Genomic DNA, 19537 nt, shown 5'->3' on the forward strand with positions numbered 1-19537 from the left:
CCATTGCCAGTTAATCACCGCCCTCCAAGGAGACTAGTCGCGAGTCGCCCGCGGAGCCTCTTGACCTCCGCCCTTGCCATCTCTACCGGAATTGCGTGAGTTTTCAGCCCATCAGAAACGTGTCTTGTAGAGCGCGGCTCCCAGTAAGCGGGTCATGCACGATGCAGCGCATGTATAGCGTGCCTGACAATAAATCACTTTAAATTGAGTCTCCGCATAATTATTACAACACCCGTAGCATAGCGTCCCTGGTAGCTAAAACAGCCGGGGGTAACTCTGACGGAACGACCCTTACTGCCTGCCGGCCACGTGGCGACGTCACGCCCTGAGTCAAGAGTCTCGGCTACGCACTAGCACGTAGTTATTATTTCTAGTTGGCGCCCAAAAGCAACTTCACACCCTCAACATCACCTCGGCAGAAGGCAGAAGGCGTCAATGTACTTCGTGATCAATTAAATTCAAATAAAATAAACGACTCGAAGAGAATAGAAAAGCGTGACTACACTTTCATGACATGTAATTTTTAATAAAACTTTGACGAATACGGCGAAGCATTTTATATTTAGTAATAAATTATTCCATCGCATCCTACAAATATTCAATAGAATTCCTCAAACACTCATCATCACTATCAACAACTAACCTCGCCTGATACATCGCCATTTTATTTTCTGTCGCTTAGCCGCCGGTTAAGCAGCTAGCGGCTGGTTCATCCACGCGCTAGGTTAGCCGGGATTTTAACTGGAAGGTAGACGTTAACAGGGAGTCATAAAACCGAAATAAGAGCTAGCCTGCGGATAAATTTTAGCCGGAACTTTAGCCTGAGGTCATAAAACCGGCCCTTAGTCTTTCTTTTTTTATGCAAATTGTGCTTTAAAGTAGTGTTAAGGGCTTTGCTATTATCCATAGTGTTTTAATAAAATGTCTGTTTGGTTTAGGGCCGGTTTTATGACCCCCGGCTAAAGTTCCGTCTAAAATTTAACTGCAAGCTAGCTCTTATTTCGGTTTTATGACTCCCTGTTAACGTCTACCTTCCAGTTAAGGTCCCGGCTAACCTAGCGGGTGGATGAACCGGCCGCTAGCTGCTTAACCGGTGCTAAGCAACAGAAAATAAAATGGCGATGTATCAGGCGAGGTTAGTTGTTGATCAGTGGCGGCTAGTGCCTTTTGAAAATGGGTGTTCACAGCATTGGGCTCTTTATATAAAGAATCACCGACCCCCCACCCCCCTGCAATTTTAAAGCGGATGGTCCAGGGGCCTCCCCCTGGAAACAAATTGGATTTTAAGGTGTAAAATGGTGCTTTTTGGGCATTTTAATCACATAAATACAAACAATTTTTTCCAAGTTATTGTGGGGCGAAAGTAAAGTTTTTAGGTACCTCCAAAATAGCCACCGGATATGCCACTCACACTAATAATATATCAAATGTTAAATTATGCAGTGTGAAGTCGTTTTAAAATAAATACAAATGATTACCATGAAATGTAAATTACACAAAATTTTGACACAGTTTGTTAGCAAGAGTCTTATTGATGCGACCTTTTTACATGCTTTATATTAGCTTCACCTGTATGTTTGTTTGTTTGTATGTTTGTTTGTATGTTTGTAACCGACTCCTTTGGGTGCGATTTTGACCCACTTTAAACGGCCAGATTTCATTCAAACTTTGTAGATTTATCGAGGACCGATGACATTACACTAATTTGATAAGATTATTCCATTAATCAATTAGCAAAATAAGATTTTTGTCAATTTATTGGTAAAATGAAACAAAGACATATATATATATATATAAAGAAAACCATTTCGCTCATGTGCGAACTCTTTTCTTTCAGTTTGTCTTTGGCGTGATATAAACAAAGCCTACTAACTAAATATTGTGACATTTAATTAAATGAAAAGTGAGAGTGTGTTATGATTATTGTGAACAATATACTTTCTTGAAGAGAATATTATCTATATTTGTAAAAATATGAAGAAAAAACCCGAAATAAGGGCTTTAAATGTTGTTTCTTTCGTTGAATAGAGAAACACAAATACGTCTTTGTTTCATTTTACCAATTAACCAAGAGTGAAACATTATTAAAAACATTTTATGCAAATATTTCACGAAACATGGAAAAATTGAGTTTTGATTTTGCTGTGAAACCAACAGCAGATGGGAAATCAAACACCATATGCATAACCTCAATAGCTACACCTGATGGCAGATTTTTGAAATTCCACTCGAACACCAACCTGCAAATATACCCCCAAGCAGTTAAAAATATTCCAAACTGTGCCAAGGTCAGTAAATCATTAAATAAAACACATCACACACGGAAAATATGGATAAGCTTGACGAATGATATATCAAAAACATATTTGGATAGAGAGCAAAACTTACAGTTTAAGTGTTTTTACCTGGAAGAAATGGTAAATATTTACTTGGGCGGTATTTCCAAAAAAAAATGTTAAAAATCCGAAAATACCTTTATTTTATGCTCTTCAACTTCCTCTTTTCATTAAAAGTGGCGGAGGTAAGAAATTCCAAATACTTTAGGAGATATCGAATTTTTAAATTTCATCATATGTAGTTGAGCGGTATTTGCGAAAATAAATGTTAAAAATCCGAAAATACTTTTATCATATGCTCTTCAACTTCCTCTTTTCATTAAAAGCAGCGGAGATAAGAAATTCCAAATACTTTAGGAGATATCAAATTTTTTAATTTTGCAATACAAGACCTGTGGAACCATTCGAGCGGAGCCATTTTTGTTATTTTGCCGTGTGTTCGTGAATACGTGAATCGTGAATGCGTAATTAATAAAATGGTTGATTAGGTCAGGTCAGTTACATTATTAATACTTTCAAACTAAGCAGACATTAAAAATTATTTTGTGAATTAATTTTAATGGCTGTTTAGTTTTAAAATATTTATAGTGTAACTGACCTGACCAAACAAACCCGGACAGACGGTGAACAGTAAACTAAAATGGTCGATTAGGTCAGGTCAGTTTCATTATAAATACTTTCAAACTAAGGTCATATTAAAAATAATGTGAATTAATTTTAATTATTCTTTAGTTTTAAATTATTTATAATGTAACTGACCTTACATAACAAACCCGTAACAAAGGATGTACAGTAAGAACTCACGTAAATTTTTTTGTTACTTATTACTTGCGCAACAATATCAAAATAACAAATAAGACTTTAAAATTAGAAACGTTAAAAACTCACCTAAGTTGGAGGCGGTAATTAAACACCGTTTTAAACAATAATTGAACTAAATAATCACGTATTAGTTCATTTGAATTCTGGCCTATCACGAACAATCACGTGAAATCATTATCCAATAAAAAAAATAGATACTCGTACGTAAACAAGAAACAATGGTGCACGCACGCCACAGGAATGCGCTGGTTTTGTGCTGAAATTTAAAAATTCGATATCTCCTAAAGTATTTGGAATTTCTAATCTCCGCCGCTTTTAATGAAAAGAGGAATTTGAAGAGCATATAATAAAGGTATTTTCGGATTTTTAACATTTTTTTTCGCAAATACCGCTCAACTACATATGAAGAAATTTAAAAATTCGATATCTCCTAAAGTATTTGGAATTTCTAATCTCCGCCGATTTTAATGAAAAGAGGAAGTTGAAGAGCATAAAATAAAGTTATTTTCGGATTTTTAACATTTTTTTTCGGAAATACCGCCCAAGTAAATATTTACTGGCGTGGGGCGCTTTGTATCATATTTATCGTACATCGAGCGCCCGATGGTAGAGCAGCCGACATGTCATCGGAAGGCTCTGGGTTCGAATCCCAGTCCGGTCTTTTCAAAGTTTTCTCACATATTGTATACACTCTCATTGAGCAGGTCCTTTCCTCATCCTTTATCAATCCTTATCCTTCCCAAAATTCCTGTTACGTAAATGTGGAAGGCTTCACGTAATAATTAATCCCATCCTTTCCTGCTTCACAACATTAATTTCGTACAGTATGTAAGACTGGTCGATATCACTTGTTCGTCAATAACCTTATACCATTAAATCTGATTGTATATATTGATAACGTTAAAATTTTTGAATGGCTTCTAAAATCGAGATTTGACTATCATTACAGCTGTACACATTAATAATTTGTAAACTAATTACAGTTACTTATAGTTATCACGGAATTAATAGTAGATTAGAACAAATAACAGTTTAAAAAAACAAAAAAAAAAAACACGCTTTTATAAATAAACAAAACTAAAAAGTAAAAAATAAATAAGAGTTTAAAAAACTAAAAAACACGCTTTTATAGGAAATCCTTCCAACTAAAAAATAGAAAATTAATTTTAATAAATTTAATTTAAAAATAGTGTAAAATAAAAAAAATGTATTTTATTTAAAAAAGCGTGGGGTGCTTTTTAAGATATTATCAAAATGATAATACTTCTACTCATATCTGTCAGTAAAATATTTATAAGTATTGACACCATGCACCCCACGGTTTTTTAAATAAAATACATTTTTTTTAATTTGACACTATTTTTAAATTAAATTTATTAAAATTTATTTTCTATTTTTTAGTTGGATTTTCTATAAAAGCGTGTTTTTTAGTTTTTTTAAACTCTTATTTATCTTACTTAGATTTTTGATAAGGTGTAAAATTGCCTTCGGAAACGTTTGAATTTGGCAGATGATAAAATGGAATGCGGTGAGTAGGTAGGGTACATTTGTATCTCTTACAAAGATTGGAATTTGATTTCTTTGTAATTTGCAACAGTAAAATATAAAGTTGAAAGATTATATTTTTATGCTTCTAGTGTTAAGAGATTTTGGCAGTTTTTTTTCCTGCTTGTATCGTGTGCTACAATACTAACATACTTATTTGCTTGTGTACTGTGTACAATATTAAGATCCCTACCACAGTAGTTTATGTTTTCCACACGGAAGTAGTTCTTCGGCCTAAAAGTACCGTGAGATGTCATTTTTTTACTGTTTAGGAACATTCATGAAGGATAAGTACACGATAATGGTTGTGCTATCATGATTCACATACTTTTGTTGCACTTTATTGAATTACAGGTTGTAAAAAATGCTACGACTCGTATTCGCGAGGGCGTGGCGACACGGCAGAGGCCAAGCGAAGCTGCTGAGGTCGGTTGTTGCGCGGCAGAGGAGGGAGCTCTCCTCCGCCGTACAGCTGACGGCAGAAAGGTACCCAGACGTGAAGAGGGGAAACTACAGCGTCCTCGCAGACCGCCACCTGCAGTTCTTCGAGAGCATTCTCGGCAGAGAAAGGGTTCTGACCGACCCAGATGATGTCGAGCCTTATAATGTGGACTGGCTCAGAATAGTACGAGGTTAGCGACATACGTTGAAAAAAAACTATAACTAAACTAAATAATACTTTTGCAAACATTAAAAAAAATGATTTGTCATTGATTCCAATGTAAGTCTCTGAAATGCAGTCTTTAAATGGCAGTTTTTAGTGGTTTTTAGAAACTGTTAGGTATGTAAACGATATTTCCAACTATGTAAAGTTATATGTCAACTACAGTCCTTTCCTTTCGTACAGATGATGATATTCCTATGTTCCTGTGTAAACTCATACAGTTTTTTACATTGAGGTTTCTTATTGTCTGTAGGTGCTAGCAAAGTGGTGCTGAAGCGAAAAACAACTGAAGAGGTATCGGCCATCTTCAAGTTCTGCAATGCCGAAAGCTTGGCGGTGTGGCCTTGTCGGGGGAAGTGTTCCAGTTTTTGATGAAGTGGTTGTATCCACATCTCTTATGAACAAAATTTTAAGTTTGGATGAGCTGTCAGGTAAGTTCATTTATGTGCATCTTGCTGTTAATATGTATCTTCGTGAAAAAGTTAAAATTCTAGGTACTAACATATTAATTTTTCAACTTTTATGTATTAATTCTTTTCATCTTTAACTAGCTAAAGGTTAAGTTAATATTTCATGTCAAATGGTTATGCATAAGATCATAGTTTTAGGTTCCAAACCACTTGGGTGCCAACTTAGTGTTCAACAATTTGAATCATCCCTTAAACATGTTACTTCAATTAATTTAAGAGTTGTATTTTGGTTTTGTAACAAAGTTTTCTCATTCTTTCAGCCTTGTAGCATGTTTTTTTTTATCATTATTGCTGTACCTTTGAAAATAAGGTAACTGTAATGTAAAAAAGGTAACCGTATTGTAAAATATAAAAAGAAATCATATAATTGTAGCTAAAATTAAATTATTAAAATTTCTGTCTTTTATGTTGTTTATTTACATAGTTGTATTATCAACTGTAATTTTTTTTAGTAATGTAAAAATAAATTATTAGAAATTATACAAAACCTAATTTAACGCAAACTGTACTAAAACTCAAACAATAGCTATTTCGGAATAGTGTTTTAATGAATACTTTACCTAAGGAATCCATATAAAGTGCAATCATCTTTGCATTGCTTCTAAATTTTTTTACAAAGGATGCAGATGCAACCTAGATGCATCCACTAAACAAGAGATTTATATGGATGCAACACTCACAGCCACTGATACATCCCCCACTAGTTAATTTTTACCCTAGTCCACCCATCAAATTTTCGGCATTTGTGTAACACCTCATACAAGAGCTTCAATTATTAATTATTTTTGGTCTGTCAACTTTTTGTGTTTTAGTCACTTACATGCTAAACAGTTTAAAACCCTACCACTACATTTACGTGAAGTATGTTAATGAACTTACTCCTCACAACATTCAGCAACAAGACAGTTATTTGCTCTCAGTCATTAGGAAATGACAAATACCTCATAGTCATATTACACCATTTCCTTAAGCAGGGATAGGAGTTACAATGTTCCCACATCAACATATCTGCATATTTCAGTATGGCGTAATATGTCTACAACAATATAATTGAAACATCACACTTTTACTATAAATGCATGTTGATTCAAACTCCTTCCAAAATTACCCTATGGAAAAATCCCTTCACAGTATAGCAAATCAGTGAACATGTATATGGCATGGTATATATTAATTTGACAGCTATCCAAGAAGATAAATCCATGTTTCAGCAGTATATCAACCTAAAATATTATCCTGAAAATACCAGTTTTTAGCCATTTTTACTCCCCAAAATATAGAGTTCGTAAACAAAATCTGGAAATAGAACTACTATTCTTACCTTAAGATTTTCTTAAATGCTTTTCGTAAAAAGACACAGTCATACATATTGAGTAGTTTTTAAAAGCATGATTCTTGTGTAGCTCTGCTTCCCGAATATGTGCCCAGGCAGTTAGATTCTTACAAGCCATCCATAATTGGACACCTTTGAGAAATCTTGAGCAATTTGGAAACGGCACGTCAACACTTGGAGCTCTGCACGCTATTAGCACCCCAGCTTGGTGGCCATTTTACGCAGGACTGAAAAAAATGTTAATTTAGTGCAATTAAAATATCAGACATTAAATAAAAGCTTAAACTGCTTCCTGTACTTTATATTGGTAATCGGGCATGTGCAGATCAGAAAGTCACAAAAAAGAAACGTAAACTGAAGGATTGATACCGAAAGTCATGAAAAAATTTCTAGAAATAAACAGTGCTGGAAATATTTTGCTAACATGCTTTTTTTTTTTGTTGTTGCCCAACTTAAGTTTATAATTGCACATTAAATTTAAATAGTTGTAGACTGTACACTGTTATAGTATATAAAAATGACACTATGATGTATAAGAAAAGGTGATTTTATTAAAAGGTTAAAGTGGAGAAATTGGTTTACCAGGTACTTGCAGACACTTTGGCAATATAGACCCGAGAGCCCGCACCATGTCAGTGACAGGGGCGTAGCAAGGGGGGGGGGGTGTTTAGGGGTTAAACCCCCCCCCCTCCCCCACCACCAAATCTTTAATTAATTTCTTATTCATCACTCAAACAAATTTCATATTAAAATTAATAAAATTTTTGCCATTACAATATTTAAATTTAAGAACCGAAAACTGCTAAAATAGCACTACTTTACACCTTAAAATCCAAATACGGGGAGCGCCATGCTTCTTAACACCCCTCATACACAAATCCTGGCTACGCCACTGGTCAGTGACGTGTGTTCCTGCAGGCGTGCTGGTGTGCCAGGCGGGGTGTGTCCTGGAGACCTTGGAAGGCCACGTGCAGGAGAGGGGACTGATGATGCCCCTCGACCTGGGCGCCAAGGGCTCCTGTCAGATCGGGGGCAACGTGTCCACCAAAGCTGGCGGCTAGCGGCTGCTGCGCTACGGGAGTCTGCACGGCAGCGTTCTGGGCATAGAGGCCGTGAGTACCGCTGCTCCCTCGTGGGTACCTCCGTGGACCGAGCTGCCGTGGTCCCGGGTTCAAATTCTGGGTGTGTCGTGGCAGTTAAATGTGCTGGCCGACCTGCTGATTGGACTTCCGCCGGATCGGTGAGGGTCTCGACAATATCAGGACAGGAAAACATCCGCAAAGCATTGAAACAAACAAGCATTAGGTTGTGCCTTTACCATAAAAGGTTTAGAACAAAGATGACATACCTAAGATATGAAAAAATTACTGTGGTTCAATTAAATGTATATTCTTGCTTCCAGAATTTCTCAAATCACTTCAAGCTTTGTTATAAACACAGGTATGTACTAACTTAAAAAAAAAAATTAAAATTACTTGATTCCAAGGTGCACATTTTTTTTTTCTTTCCAGAAAATGGTGCACAGCTTACAATCAGTGGCATTTTACTTTTTATAAATTTATTCAATTTTAAGATGCACCTGTTTACCTAGAGCGATCTTAATTCAGCATTCAGGCTATTGATTTGTTTACTTACCTCATTTATTAATTAAAAATATGGTATTGTTGAAATGCATAAACCTAATTTTTGAAACATTTTATTGTTAACAGTAAACCACTTTTCTGTAAATTGTGGCATGCAATGCCAACTTGCGATAATTTTTTAATTCATTTTTGTGTACCGTATTCCTGCCCGCATATCTAAGATAATGGTCGACTTAAACGAATAGAAAATTTTGAAACGAGTGTCCTGGTAACCCTGGAATGTTGATTTCACTTTATGGCAGGTAAACTTCTCACATCATATTAAAAATATTACGTTATCCTGAAACTTGTAATGGTTCGTTACATAAAAAAAATAAATAGATGTTCAACGCCGATTGCAAATTTTGTTGTTTTATTTTTCAAATAGAATATTGCACAGACGAATCCAAACACTTTCAATACTTCGCTCACTCATTCCAGTCGTACATTCACCTGTCGAGAAATGCTCGCAGCCCGGGCGATGAAAATTAATAAAAAGTATAACTTCGCTTAACTCTTTCAGTATCCGAAATCTGTAATTATACGAAAATCAGTATGGCCTCAAATACGGCCGCACCTGGTGAAAATCCGCGAGCCGCCGAAACGCGGCCTCGCCTGGCAGCGATCGCCCGACGACTACTGATGAACTCATGACACGTCTCCTCCACGCAGGAAGTAGAAGTCACATGACCTCACCGACCAATCACACGCACTCTTCATTCACACTTACAGATACAAACCAATCAGAAGACAGAACATACATTGAAAACAATTTTCTATCCATAGAGCCAGGGACTTAACATTCTCCTTCTCTCTCCCACACCGTGAGACAGCAGTTATCACACAGTTCCCACGACCAGTGGTGAATCCCAGCTTTTATCTCAGTTAGCGGGGAAGCACTGTTTCTTTCTCACTCACACGTACATGTCTCTTATGCCTCTCTCTTTCTACACATCACCCCAGCCCAGACACAGTCCCGTGATCTATAATTATGTTATATTGCAACATGTTAATGAAAATTAAGAACAACAATCATTATACAAATTACTTTACAAAATTTAGGTTATTTAGAAAAAACCTGAAAAAGTAGGCTAAAACAGGCAAAAATCTAGTACAGCGACTTCTTTGTGAATAATTACATAAAAAATAGTAATGATTGAAAATGTCTGTTAGAATACAAGGTACATTCTTAAAACACATAGCACGTGCAAATAACATATATTAATATTCATAATGTCTGATTATACGGTTTCATAACATATACACCACTCAAAAAACATTGACTTGTTTATATTTACATATACAAAAAAGAAGTTTAAAAGAAAAATATTTAGCTAGGAGGGCAGGGTCTTGCAACGTTACAAACTTCCTTGTCCTTTGTTTGCCTTTGATTGTTGGAGCAAATATACAATTAGTTTTCTTCTGAATCCTGATTAGCATGGATGGAATGAGGAGAAAGTGCGCAGTAATTAGAGTGAGCTAGGTACCTTACCAATGTGACTGCAAAGATATCATTCCCTCTCAGTCTTATGTTTGGGAGATTTGTATCTGACTACTGATTTATCATTGAGTCACACTTACCTTGGCACTGTTGGTTTTCTGCACTATTTTTTCAGATGTGTAGAAAGTGCATGTTTTTCCAGGTGAAAGCAGATGGCCAGGTACTTGACTGCCTGAGCTCGTTGAAGAAGGACAATACCGGCTACCACCTGAAGCACTTGTTCATCGGCTCCGAAGGGACTCTGGGCTTAGTTACAAAAGTGGCCATACAGTGTCCCGCCAGTCCGCGAGCCGTCAACACAGCATTTTTAGGTCAGTGTCATCGCGACCGTACTGATTGTTGTTGCGTGACTTTCAGGAGAGAATATTTACAAAATGAAATGTGTGTTACTCAATGCCATTGTGCTCCTTTAAATCTAAAAGTTGCAGGTTAACTTTTTTTTTATCATTCCGTGTTTCTACATACTCAGACACAATTAAATAACTATTTACTTTAAATCAAAACTAATTCAGTTCTAAGCAAAGTAACTGAATTTCATTTGCACCCATTAATAGTTCATATTATTTTTAATTTCATTACTCTATACCTAGGATAAAGGATAATAATTTCCAAAGTTCATTTCTATTGTTTGGGCATTTAACAGAAATGTTTTCTCAGGAAAATCTTCCTCCTTATTTCTTATTTAATCCTGAAATGTTGCTTTCTTGATTGGATACATTTTCATATATTTTTAATTATTTCATATATTTATTTAATCAAAACGTCCTATTAAAGCAATATATATTGAATCCAACCCTTCTTCCAGGCAGTGGTTCAAACATACTAACATATACAACGTCCAAATGTTTTGAAGCCAATAAATTTTTTATTATACCTACCCTGAAATTTTCTGTTTTCATCACTTTAGTTTGACCTCAAAGTAAACAAATTAATCTTAGCTACCGTTCTATACTTATCCATTAAAAAATGTCCAGATTTGATATGCATTAGAGTACGTATTTCATTTCTCTGGAACACACAATATCCACTTGGGAATACATCACTTACATTTTCAAAAAGAAAGTTTTTTTCTTTGATATAATAATTTTTTAAATTGTATCTCTACAATCCTCAAATTTAAATTTCTCCACAATCTTTACTTCATAATTTATTCATAAACTGAACACCTCTTTGAGTAACAAGAACCGAAACCTTGGCGCTTGCTTGAGTAAATACTAGATGGTCTGGAAGTTAAGCTGGTAAAATAAATTAATTAAATGCATAAAAAAATAATTTCAGAAATTGTAGAGAATCACAGAGGCAGAAGCACCGAAGCACATTAACTTTGGTTTAATATATTTACATTGATTGTCTAAATAGGTGGATCATTAGGTTATTGGATATTTATGTCAATTAAAAAAAAAATACATGGTTGGTCAGACAAGTTATTAATGAATTTATAAATATGCAAAAATGGTCCATTTCTTTTACTCTGTTGATAACAAGTCCGGAAAGGTATCTTTTGATGAAGATGTGTAAGTATGAAATAGTTTCACTACATAATTCTTTTTGGGACTTCTCTGCCTGCATGCCCGGGTGTGGGGCGTGGGGAGCTAGTGGCCCAGGAAGGCTATCTTCGCTGCGCTAAAGGCTGAACCTGAGGCGCAGAAAAGCACCCATAGCTCTGAACGCTTCCAAACTGAATCCATCCAGGAGGATGGATTCGTAGGACATACTTAAAAAATCCCACTGCAAAAGCAAAATAAGTCGCAGTGACAAAAATGTAAAGAACTAAGAAATTTAAGAGTGAAAAAAAGTAAATAGGTGGTTACCACATAGCCAATGTGGGGATTGATCCAGTCATCAGAGCACAGAAACAAGCGCTAAACTAAAAGAAGTGATTGGTGCTAAGGAAATCTTAAAAAAATAAAATCCCAACTCTCACTAGTTGATGAACTTAAGGGCACAAAGAAATATTAAAGGGATGGACTCCATATCACCCGGGACTATATCCCATCAAAAGTTGACTTGCCGAAAACAGCAACACACAGAGACTTAGTACAAAACTGCAAAGAGACCCGAAGGTTGCCAGAAAAATGCCCCAAGGGCTTAGGTACCACGAGAAGTTAAAAGGCCCTGAGAATAGAGAAAAAAATGAAGGTAGTAGTGATGATTCGTATTAGAGCCGAGAGGGGTCATGCAGGGAGCGAAAACGGAGGCATAAGTTGGCCGGGATAAAACTCAAAAGGTCTGCAGTTTGGACGGCGTGCTCAATGCTTTAAGGCTTCCTCAGTGGGAAGGGGGAATAAAGTTTGTACTCAGATTGACCAACAGGTGTTGTGGTGCTGCAGAGTGGCAGGAGAGAGCTCTGTCCAGGGGCTCTTGAATAAAAGGGGAGGAATTTCTTGCTACAAGAGTTTGAGGAGCCATGGTTGGGGGGGGGGGGGGGAGGAGAGAAAATGCCGGCGTAGGGCTACATTGGTGGTGCGGTCGGGATGGAGCCGTGTTGAATAGCAATGCCTGTGTCCTACTGTATGTGCCAAGACGCACTCGCGGGGCACAGTGGTGTATCTGAAGGCGTAGCGCCTGACCTGGAACTGATGCCGTTCCTTCTGCAAAGCAGAGAAAATCTGTAATGCTGCTAATGCAGTGTGGGGCGGTGTAGCGTGCAAACATTCAGCGCTGATGAACGAGCGGCGGTTGAGCAGCATGTGGAAAACATAAAGTAGAAAAGACCACCAGGGTTCCGTATTCAGGTGTTTCAAATGTTTTAAATAGTTTACAATGTGAACCTTGAAAAAGCATAATAGAATACTCTTTGAAATGTACTTTATTACAAAAAAAAACAATTGTTTCAAGAGAATAACTAATTTACGACACAGAGTGCCAAATTTGTTTGGTTGTTAATTGGTTGCAGAAGTTGTTGAAGTTATAGGTCTGCTGTGTTTGGCCGCCCAAGCTGCCCAGTTTTGTGTACAAGTGTGGACTCGTGTTTGGCAGTGAAGGTGGTGAACGTATTTGGTTTTCCAGGACTGCTCACGTTCGAGGACGTGCTCCAGACGTTCAAGGACGCGCGCAGCGGCCTGGGGGAGATACTGTCGTCGTGCGAGATGATGGACGCTGCTTCCATGGACGCGAGCGTCGGCAACCTGAAGCTGACCAACCCCATCAGTGACCACCCGTTCTACATGCTGATAGAGACCTCGGGCAGCAACGGTCAGCACGATGAGGAGAAGCTGATGCAGTTCCTGGAGAGATCCATGGAGCACGGCACCGTGCGGGACGGCACCGTCGCCACGGAGCCCTCCAGGATAAAGGTACCTCCGCCGCCGTGCTCGCCACTTGCAGCGTGTGAAATACTTGTGGTACATAAACATGTTGTGAAGTGGTACAGTTCCTCTGAACTCGTATTTGAAACACCAGGGTTTTGAGTTCCAGTTACGTCATACGTATTAGGATTTCAGTTTCCCGTGGCTCCTAATCCTAGGATAAAGGTACCTCTGCCACCGTGCTCGCCACTTGCAGCGTGTGAAATACTCATGGTACAAAAACATGTTGTGAAGTGGTACAGTTCTTCTGAACTCGTATTTATAAACACCAGGGTTTTGAGTTCCAGTTACGTCATACGTATTAGGATTTCAGTTTCCCGTGGTTCCTAAAACCACAAGCAGAAAGCACGGGCACTTGTGGCTATTTCAATAGCATGTTAGCAAACCTAGAGAGCAATAAGCAGTGTGTGTGCTCAGTGTTATTATAAAAGTAATATATATATATATATATATATATATATATATATATATATATATATATCTTATAATTAGTGTTGGATAGACCTGTGTGAATATTCTACTTTTCAAATATGAATACCAATAATAAACTATTCATAATCAATTGCTTACTAATATTTGACGTTGCATACCTTGTGAGTTTGTCGTATATCAACGTTCACTTATGAGAAATGACAAATGTGCCGTGTTTTAAATTGTTCATGCAATTTTTCCATTACTGTTGAGTGAGACAGTTGTGAAAAAAAAAATAAACTTGAATACTTGTTGCATGTTTAAAACGTCACTTATTATTCATGTTTTTTTATTATGAAGCCCCATCAAAACATCAAAAAGGGGTGTTTATATTGTAGCTTTACCTAAGCTCTTCAAAATTTCTTAAAAATTTTCATCTTACTGGAAAATAGTGTGTTACTAGATATGGAAGTTTTGTAGATGTGTAAATTGGATCAGTTGAGAGTTAAAATTAAATTAAATTTTAATTTTCAATATAGTTAAAATAAATTATTCAGGTCTAACTTTGGTACACAAAAAATTGGGCTGTTAAATATAATGTTTTTAATGATTCTCACATAACACTTGAGAAATGTTTAATCCATACAAAGTGTTCAATGATTTTCAAAACTAAGTTATAAATTTTTGTGTACTTCTTTATATTTTAGGTACGTAGTGTTTAGTTTTATTTTTGTCACGAAAATATATTTTAGTATTACATATTTCATTTCAGTTACAAAACACCTCTACCTATTTAAAAGTGTTGTGCTGATATTTCATTAGTAATTTGTGTTTGTTAGCCAACCGAAGAGTTGACAATTTTTGTTAATTTGATTTGCAGCCTATGTGGGAATTACGAGAACGTGTAACAGCCGGCATGATGTGTGAAGGGTATGTTTACAAATATGACATAACACTGCCCCACACTAACTATTACAGTATTGTCACAGAGATGGCAAAGCACTTGGAAGGCCGTGTTATCCGCTGCTGTGGCTATGGACACGTGGGTAAGTGTGACAGGAACAAACTTGGTGATCATGTTTTGTGTTATTTGTAATTTTTTACATGATTTTGTGAACTATTGAAACAAACAATGGCATAATAATACATGATGAACATATGGATACATATTTAATACTGAAAATTCTTTTTTTTTGTCTTTTGAGCTTTGAAACTTGTCATAAGCTGAAAGTTAGGTATAATGGCCACATGGCAAAATCAATAATTTTAGTTGGGTAGTTATTAATGCTCTTTTAAGTGAAAACATAATTTGTATGCATAGTTATTTTATTTTATTTACAATTGTGACATGTACTCCAACTCCCTTAAAGTTGTTGGTAGGTTGGGCATGAATGCTAGGGTAGTTTTAACTTCAGTTAAATATTAGAATTTATTATTTTTAAGTTTTTATAGTCAGATAAACCATCAAAATTAATGGTGCTCTAAAACAATAATATATTCCAGAGTTTTTTTTTTTTTTTTGTGGTTTTAAAATTGTTTAGGTGATGGAAACCTACATTTGAACATCAGCACAAAAGATTTTGACCATGATGTTCACAATATGATTGAGCCCTATGTGTTTGAGTGGACGTCCAAGTTACGAGGCAGCATTAGTGCAGAGCACGGCATTGGCTTCAAGAAGACAAAGTTCATCCACTACACCAAGTCGCAAGGCTCCATAGAACTCATGAAAGACATCAAGAAAATGATGGATCCAAAAGGAATTCTCAACCCATACAAAGTGCTTCCATTTTGACTCCGTGTTTTTCAGTTTCAAGTGTAAGCTGTAAACTTTGAAAGTTAGTATGAACCACATTCATCAAGGATGGTGGTGATAATTAGAACTTTTTTTTTTGCAATCTTTTATTATTTTACATTTTTTCTGTATTTTCCATAACTGTTTCAGTGGTCTTCTGATTTTTTTATTGGAATATGATTGAATAAAATTTGGATAACTCAAGTCTTAAAGCAATGCTTTATTTTAAATTAACATGTTCTCTAACCATCCATGCTAGTTGTCTGTATACTTCATAAATAAAAACCATACATTTTCATAAATTTCAGTGGACTTATATCTTACGACAACGGTGATGGTGATTCCAGTGTAAATATGTTTTAAACTTTTTTAAAACCAATTTTTTACAATTTTAATGTTAGCTGTGTTATGTCAAATAACCCTTTTAAGAGTTACTTTACTTTAAATTTTGTAACATTTAATCTTATGTATTGTGTGTTTATTTGGAATTGGCTTGTGAAGCTGTGAAGAAAATAATAGTGTTCATAAACTCTTTTTTTTCTGTTTTATTTATATATAGAATAACATGGTGGTTGTTAAAGACACAAAACTTTCAAAAGTCTTATGTAAACAGAAATATTTTTTGTATCATTTTCAGGTACATAATTGCATAAATTATAATATCTGAAAATTGATTTTAACTTGTTTTTTTTTAATGGAAACAAATCAAAGTATGAAATTGTTTTTCTAGTTTATTATTAACTTTAAGACAGACGTAATTACTGTGCAAGATGTAAACTGAGTACTAGATACCAATAAAGTTACTTATATATTTGTATACTGATAACAAATTCTGTATAAAACTGTACATGTCGTCCTGTAACCAACGGGAAAATTCTGAAAAGTTGAAATTTTTATTTTTAAACCTCTGAAAAAATTAAAAACTATCAAAAATCATTACTGGTGAACAATCCGGCAAAGAAATACATTTACCTGGAATTTGACTCATCAAAAGGTCACCTGGGATGTACCATGCAGTTTCCAGTAAGATCTGCATTGCCATGATAGTGCACAAATCTCAATGCCAAACTTTTAAATTTGTTGGTGTGGACTTAAGATATTCAGTTTTTATGCATGGCATGTTGTATGTGGTTTTTTTCCGGGTAAAGCGACAAAGTACATTAAATGAAAATCTCCCAAATGAAAATTTGCATAACCACAACATAGTATGGAAGGAGGAAGTATTAGGTTAAGTTCAAAAAACTTATAATTAATGATAACTGTGAAGTGAAAATGAATAAAAACCATAATATAGCTGATTATTTAAAATACTGTGTTGAACTAAAACACAGTGAGACTTAGCCATATAATATTAAAAATATAATACTGCATTTACCCGTGTATGGTTGCATATTTTATGCCGGTCTTTTGTTTAATAAAATGTTCTGCGACCCATATGTGTGTTAGTTTTTAATAAATAATTTATGAGTAAATATAAATTGTTTGATTAAAATATCTCAGCAGTAAGTGTAATGCTTCATGTACAGCGTTGTAAAGCTAGGTCTGTTGCCTGTCTTTTAATATAAGACATTAACAAGTATGTTCAAATTACTAGTAATTAATTGGAGTGTATGTTGTTAGTAGAAAAAAAGGCCACATAAAAATGCAGAAACATAACTTTAAAAATTTCAAGAGCAGTTTGTGATAGTGTCTGCATTTACGCCTTTGCTTTTCCAGCACCAAAAATAATACACAGATCATTAAAATTTGAAACACATTCTGTATGTTGACGAGTGCACATTACCATGGTAACTAGACAAGACTTCTAAATGATCACAAATTCAAAGCATCGGTACGACCAACTTCTGTAAATAATCCGAAGAGGAAGCATCATAGCTAACTGCCATATGAAAGGCGTGACTAGAAACATAATCTATTTTTTCACTCTGTCATAACAAAACTCATTAACAGAAATGTGTTATAGATATGAAGCTTTAAGCTAAGAGGTCCATAATCAACCAGCACAGCTTTAGAAAATTATATGAAAGTTTTCAGAGAGCACTGAAACTGTCAATGCTTATGCACCTAGTAAACTGGTAAAAAGTATTCATAATTTAATCTAAACTTTCTTTAAAAGACTGAGGTTTAGTAATTGTATTAATTTTGCAAAAGTTTGGTTTAGTAAAATCATTATTTAAAAAAAATTCTCTTCAAGAATTTGTAACTTTTAACTCTCCTATTGACCTTAAGGGTACGTCATTGTTGCATACTGGACTTAATTGAAATAATATAGCATCAGTGGCGTAGCGTGGGTGGGGCGGAGGGGGCGGCCCGCCCCGGGCGGCAGCCCGCGGGGGCGGGTCGCCGGTGAAGCGGGTTGAGATCTGATCTATGATTCATTCATTACATGTGTCAGACACACTATAATGTTCCATTTTTATCTAAAATTTTGCGCACCAACTATTTTTTAATATTTATTTAAAAGAAAAACTGCGAAATCACTGACAGAGCTCTTTATAACGTTTGTTTGTTTACATACGAACGGCAACATCGCATCACGCCGCGCCGCCCGGCGCGCGCGAGCCGAGTTGAGCGGCACTCATTATTATGTTAATTACTCATACAAAATCTTTTGTTTCACGCGTCGGCCCGTGTCGATGCCTCTCTTTCGCACTCAGCAGTTTGTTGTTGTTGCCTGTTCTGAATCAGAGGAAGATATAAGTGGTAAAGGACCACTGGAGCTCCTCCAGTTCATTCAAAAACCTAATCTCGGAATTTCGGTTCCAAATATAGTCATCTTGATTCGTATATATTTGACTTTGGCGATTAGTGTTGCAAGTGTGAGAGAAGTTTTTCGAGGTTGAAGCTAATAAAAAATTACCTCAGATCTACTATGAGCTCCGCTAGACTATCAAACTTGGCTATATTGTCGATTGAACAAGAATTGGCTGCTAATATTGATTTTGACAAAGTTATTTCTGACTTCGCTGCTCATAAGGCCCGTAGAATCCGCTTGTAAAACCGCTCATCCTATTTTAACTTCAATAAAAGGTACCTCATTGCATGTGAAATTTAATTTTAATTAAGCACCTATAGAATGGGGGCGGCAAAATGGGTCTCCCGCCCCAGGCGCCGAGATGGCACGCTACGCCACTGTATAGCATCAACAATTATGAGAAGACAGCATTTTAGTTGAAAGGTGCTGTAATTATTTACAAATAATGTTGTGGAATCTGGCAGAAGGTTTCCAATGTATTGGCCATTCTTAGAGAAAATTTAATTTTTTTTAAAAATCACATAACCAGATAATTATGCTGCAAAAAGAGGTTAATTTTTGGGGATTTGACAGTAGGGAGGGAAATTTTTTGAATTCAACCACTTGCAAGGTTCGCTGGATTGCATGAAAATGGGCTCCAAAGAAATAATAGTACCAGGGAGTTATAATAAGCAAAGAGGTTTTCAATGTTTCTTAATGCAAGGTTCGCTGGATTGCATGAAAATGGGCTCCAAAGAAATCATAGTACCAGGGAGTTATAATAAGCAAAGAGGTTTTCAATGTTTCTTAATGTGAGGTTCGCTGGATTGCATGAAAATGGGCTCCAAAGAAATCATAGTACCAGGGAGTTATAATAAGCAAAGAGGTTTTCAATGTTTCTTAATGTGAGGTTCGCTGGATTGCATGAAAATGGGCTCCAAAGAAATCATAGTACCAGGGAGCTATAATAAGCAAAGAGGTTTGCAGTGTTTCTTA

General features: G+C 35.9%; 1 protein-coding gene across 1 annotated transcript; it reads left to right on the forward strand.

Moving 5' to 3' along the window:
• Positions 1-1860: 1860 nt before the first annotated feature.
• Positions 1861-16624, forward strand: LOC134542027 (D-2-hydroxyglutarate dehydrogenase, mitochondrial-like). Its single transcript, XM_063385872.1, is given in 9 exon segments — positions 1861-2288; positions 5058-5335; positions 5621-5705; positions 5707-5798; positions 8089-8282; positions 10436-10604; positions 13303-13589; positions 14893-15058; positions 15554-16624. Coding segments are annotated over 8 exon segments (1515 nt in total). The 5' UTR covers positions 1861-2288; positions 5058-5067; the 3' UTR covers positions 15808-16624.
• The last annotated feature ends 2913 nt before the right edge of the window (positions 16625-19537 follow it).

This window comes from Bacillus rossius (assembly GCF_032445375.1).
Source record: "Bacillus rossius redtenbacheri isolate Brsri chromosome 4 unlocalized genomic scaffold, Brsri_v3 Brsri_v3_scf4_2, whole genome shotgun sequence".
Classification (NCBI taxonomy): Eukaryota; Metazoa; Arthropoda; class Insecta; order Phasmatodea; family Bacillidae; genus Bacillus; species Bacillus rossius.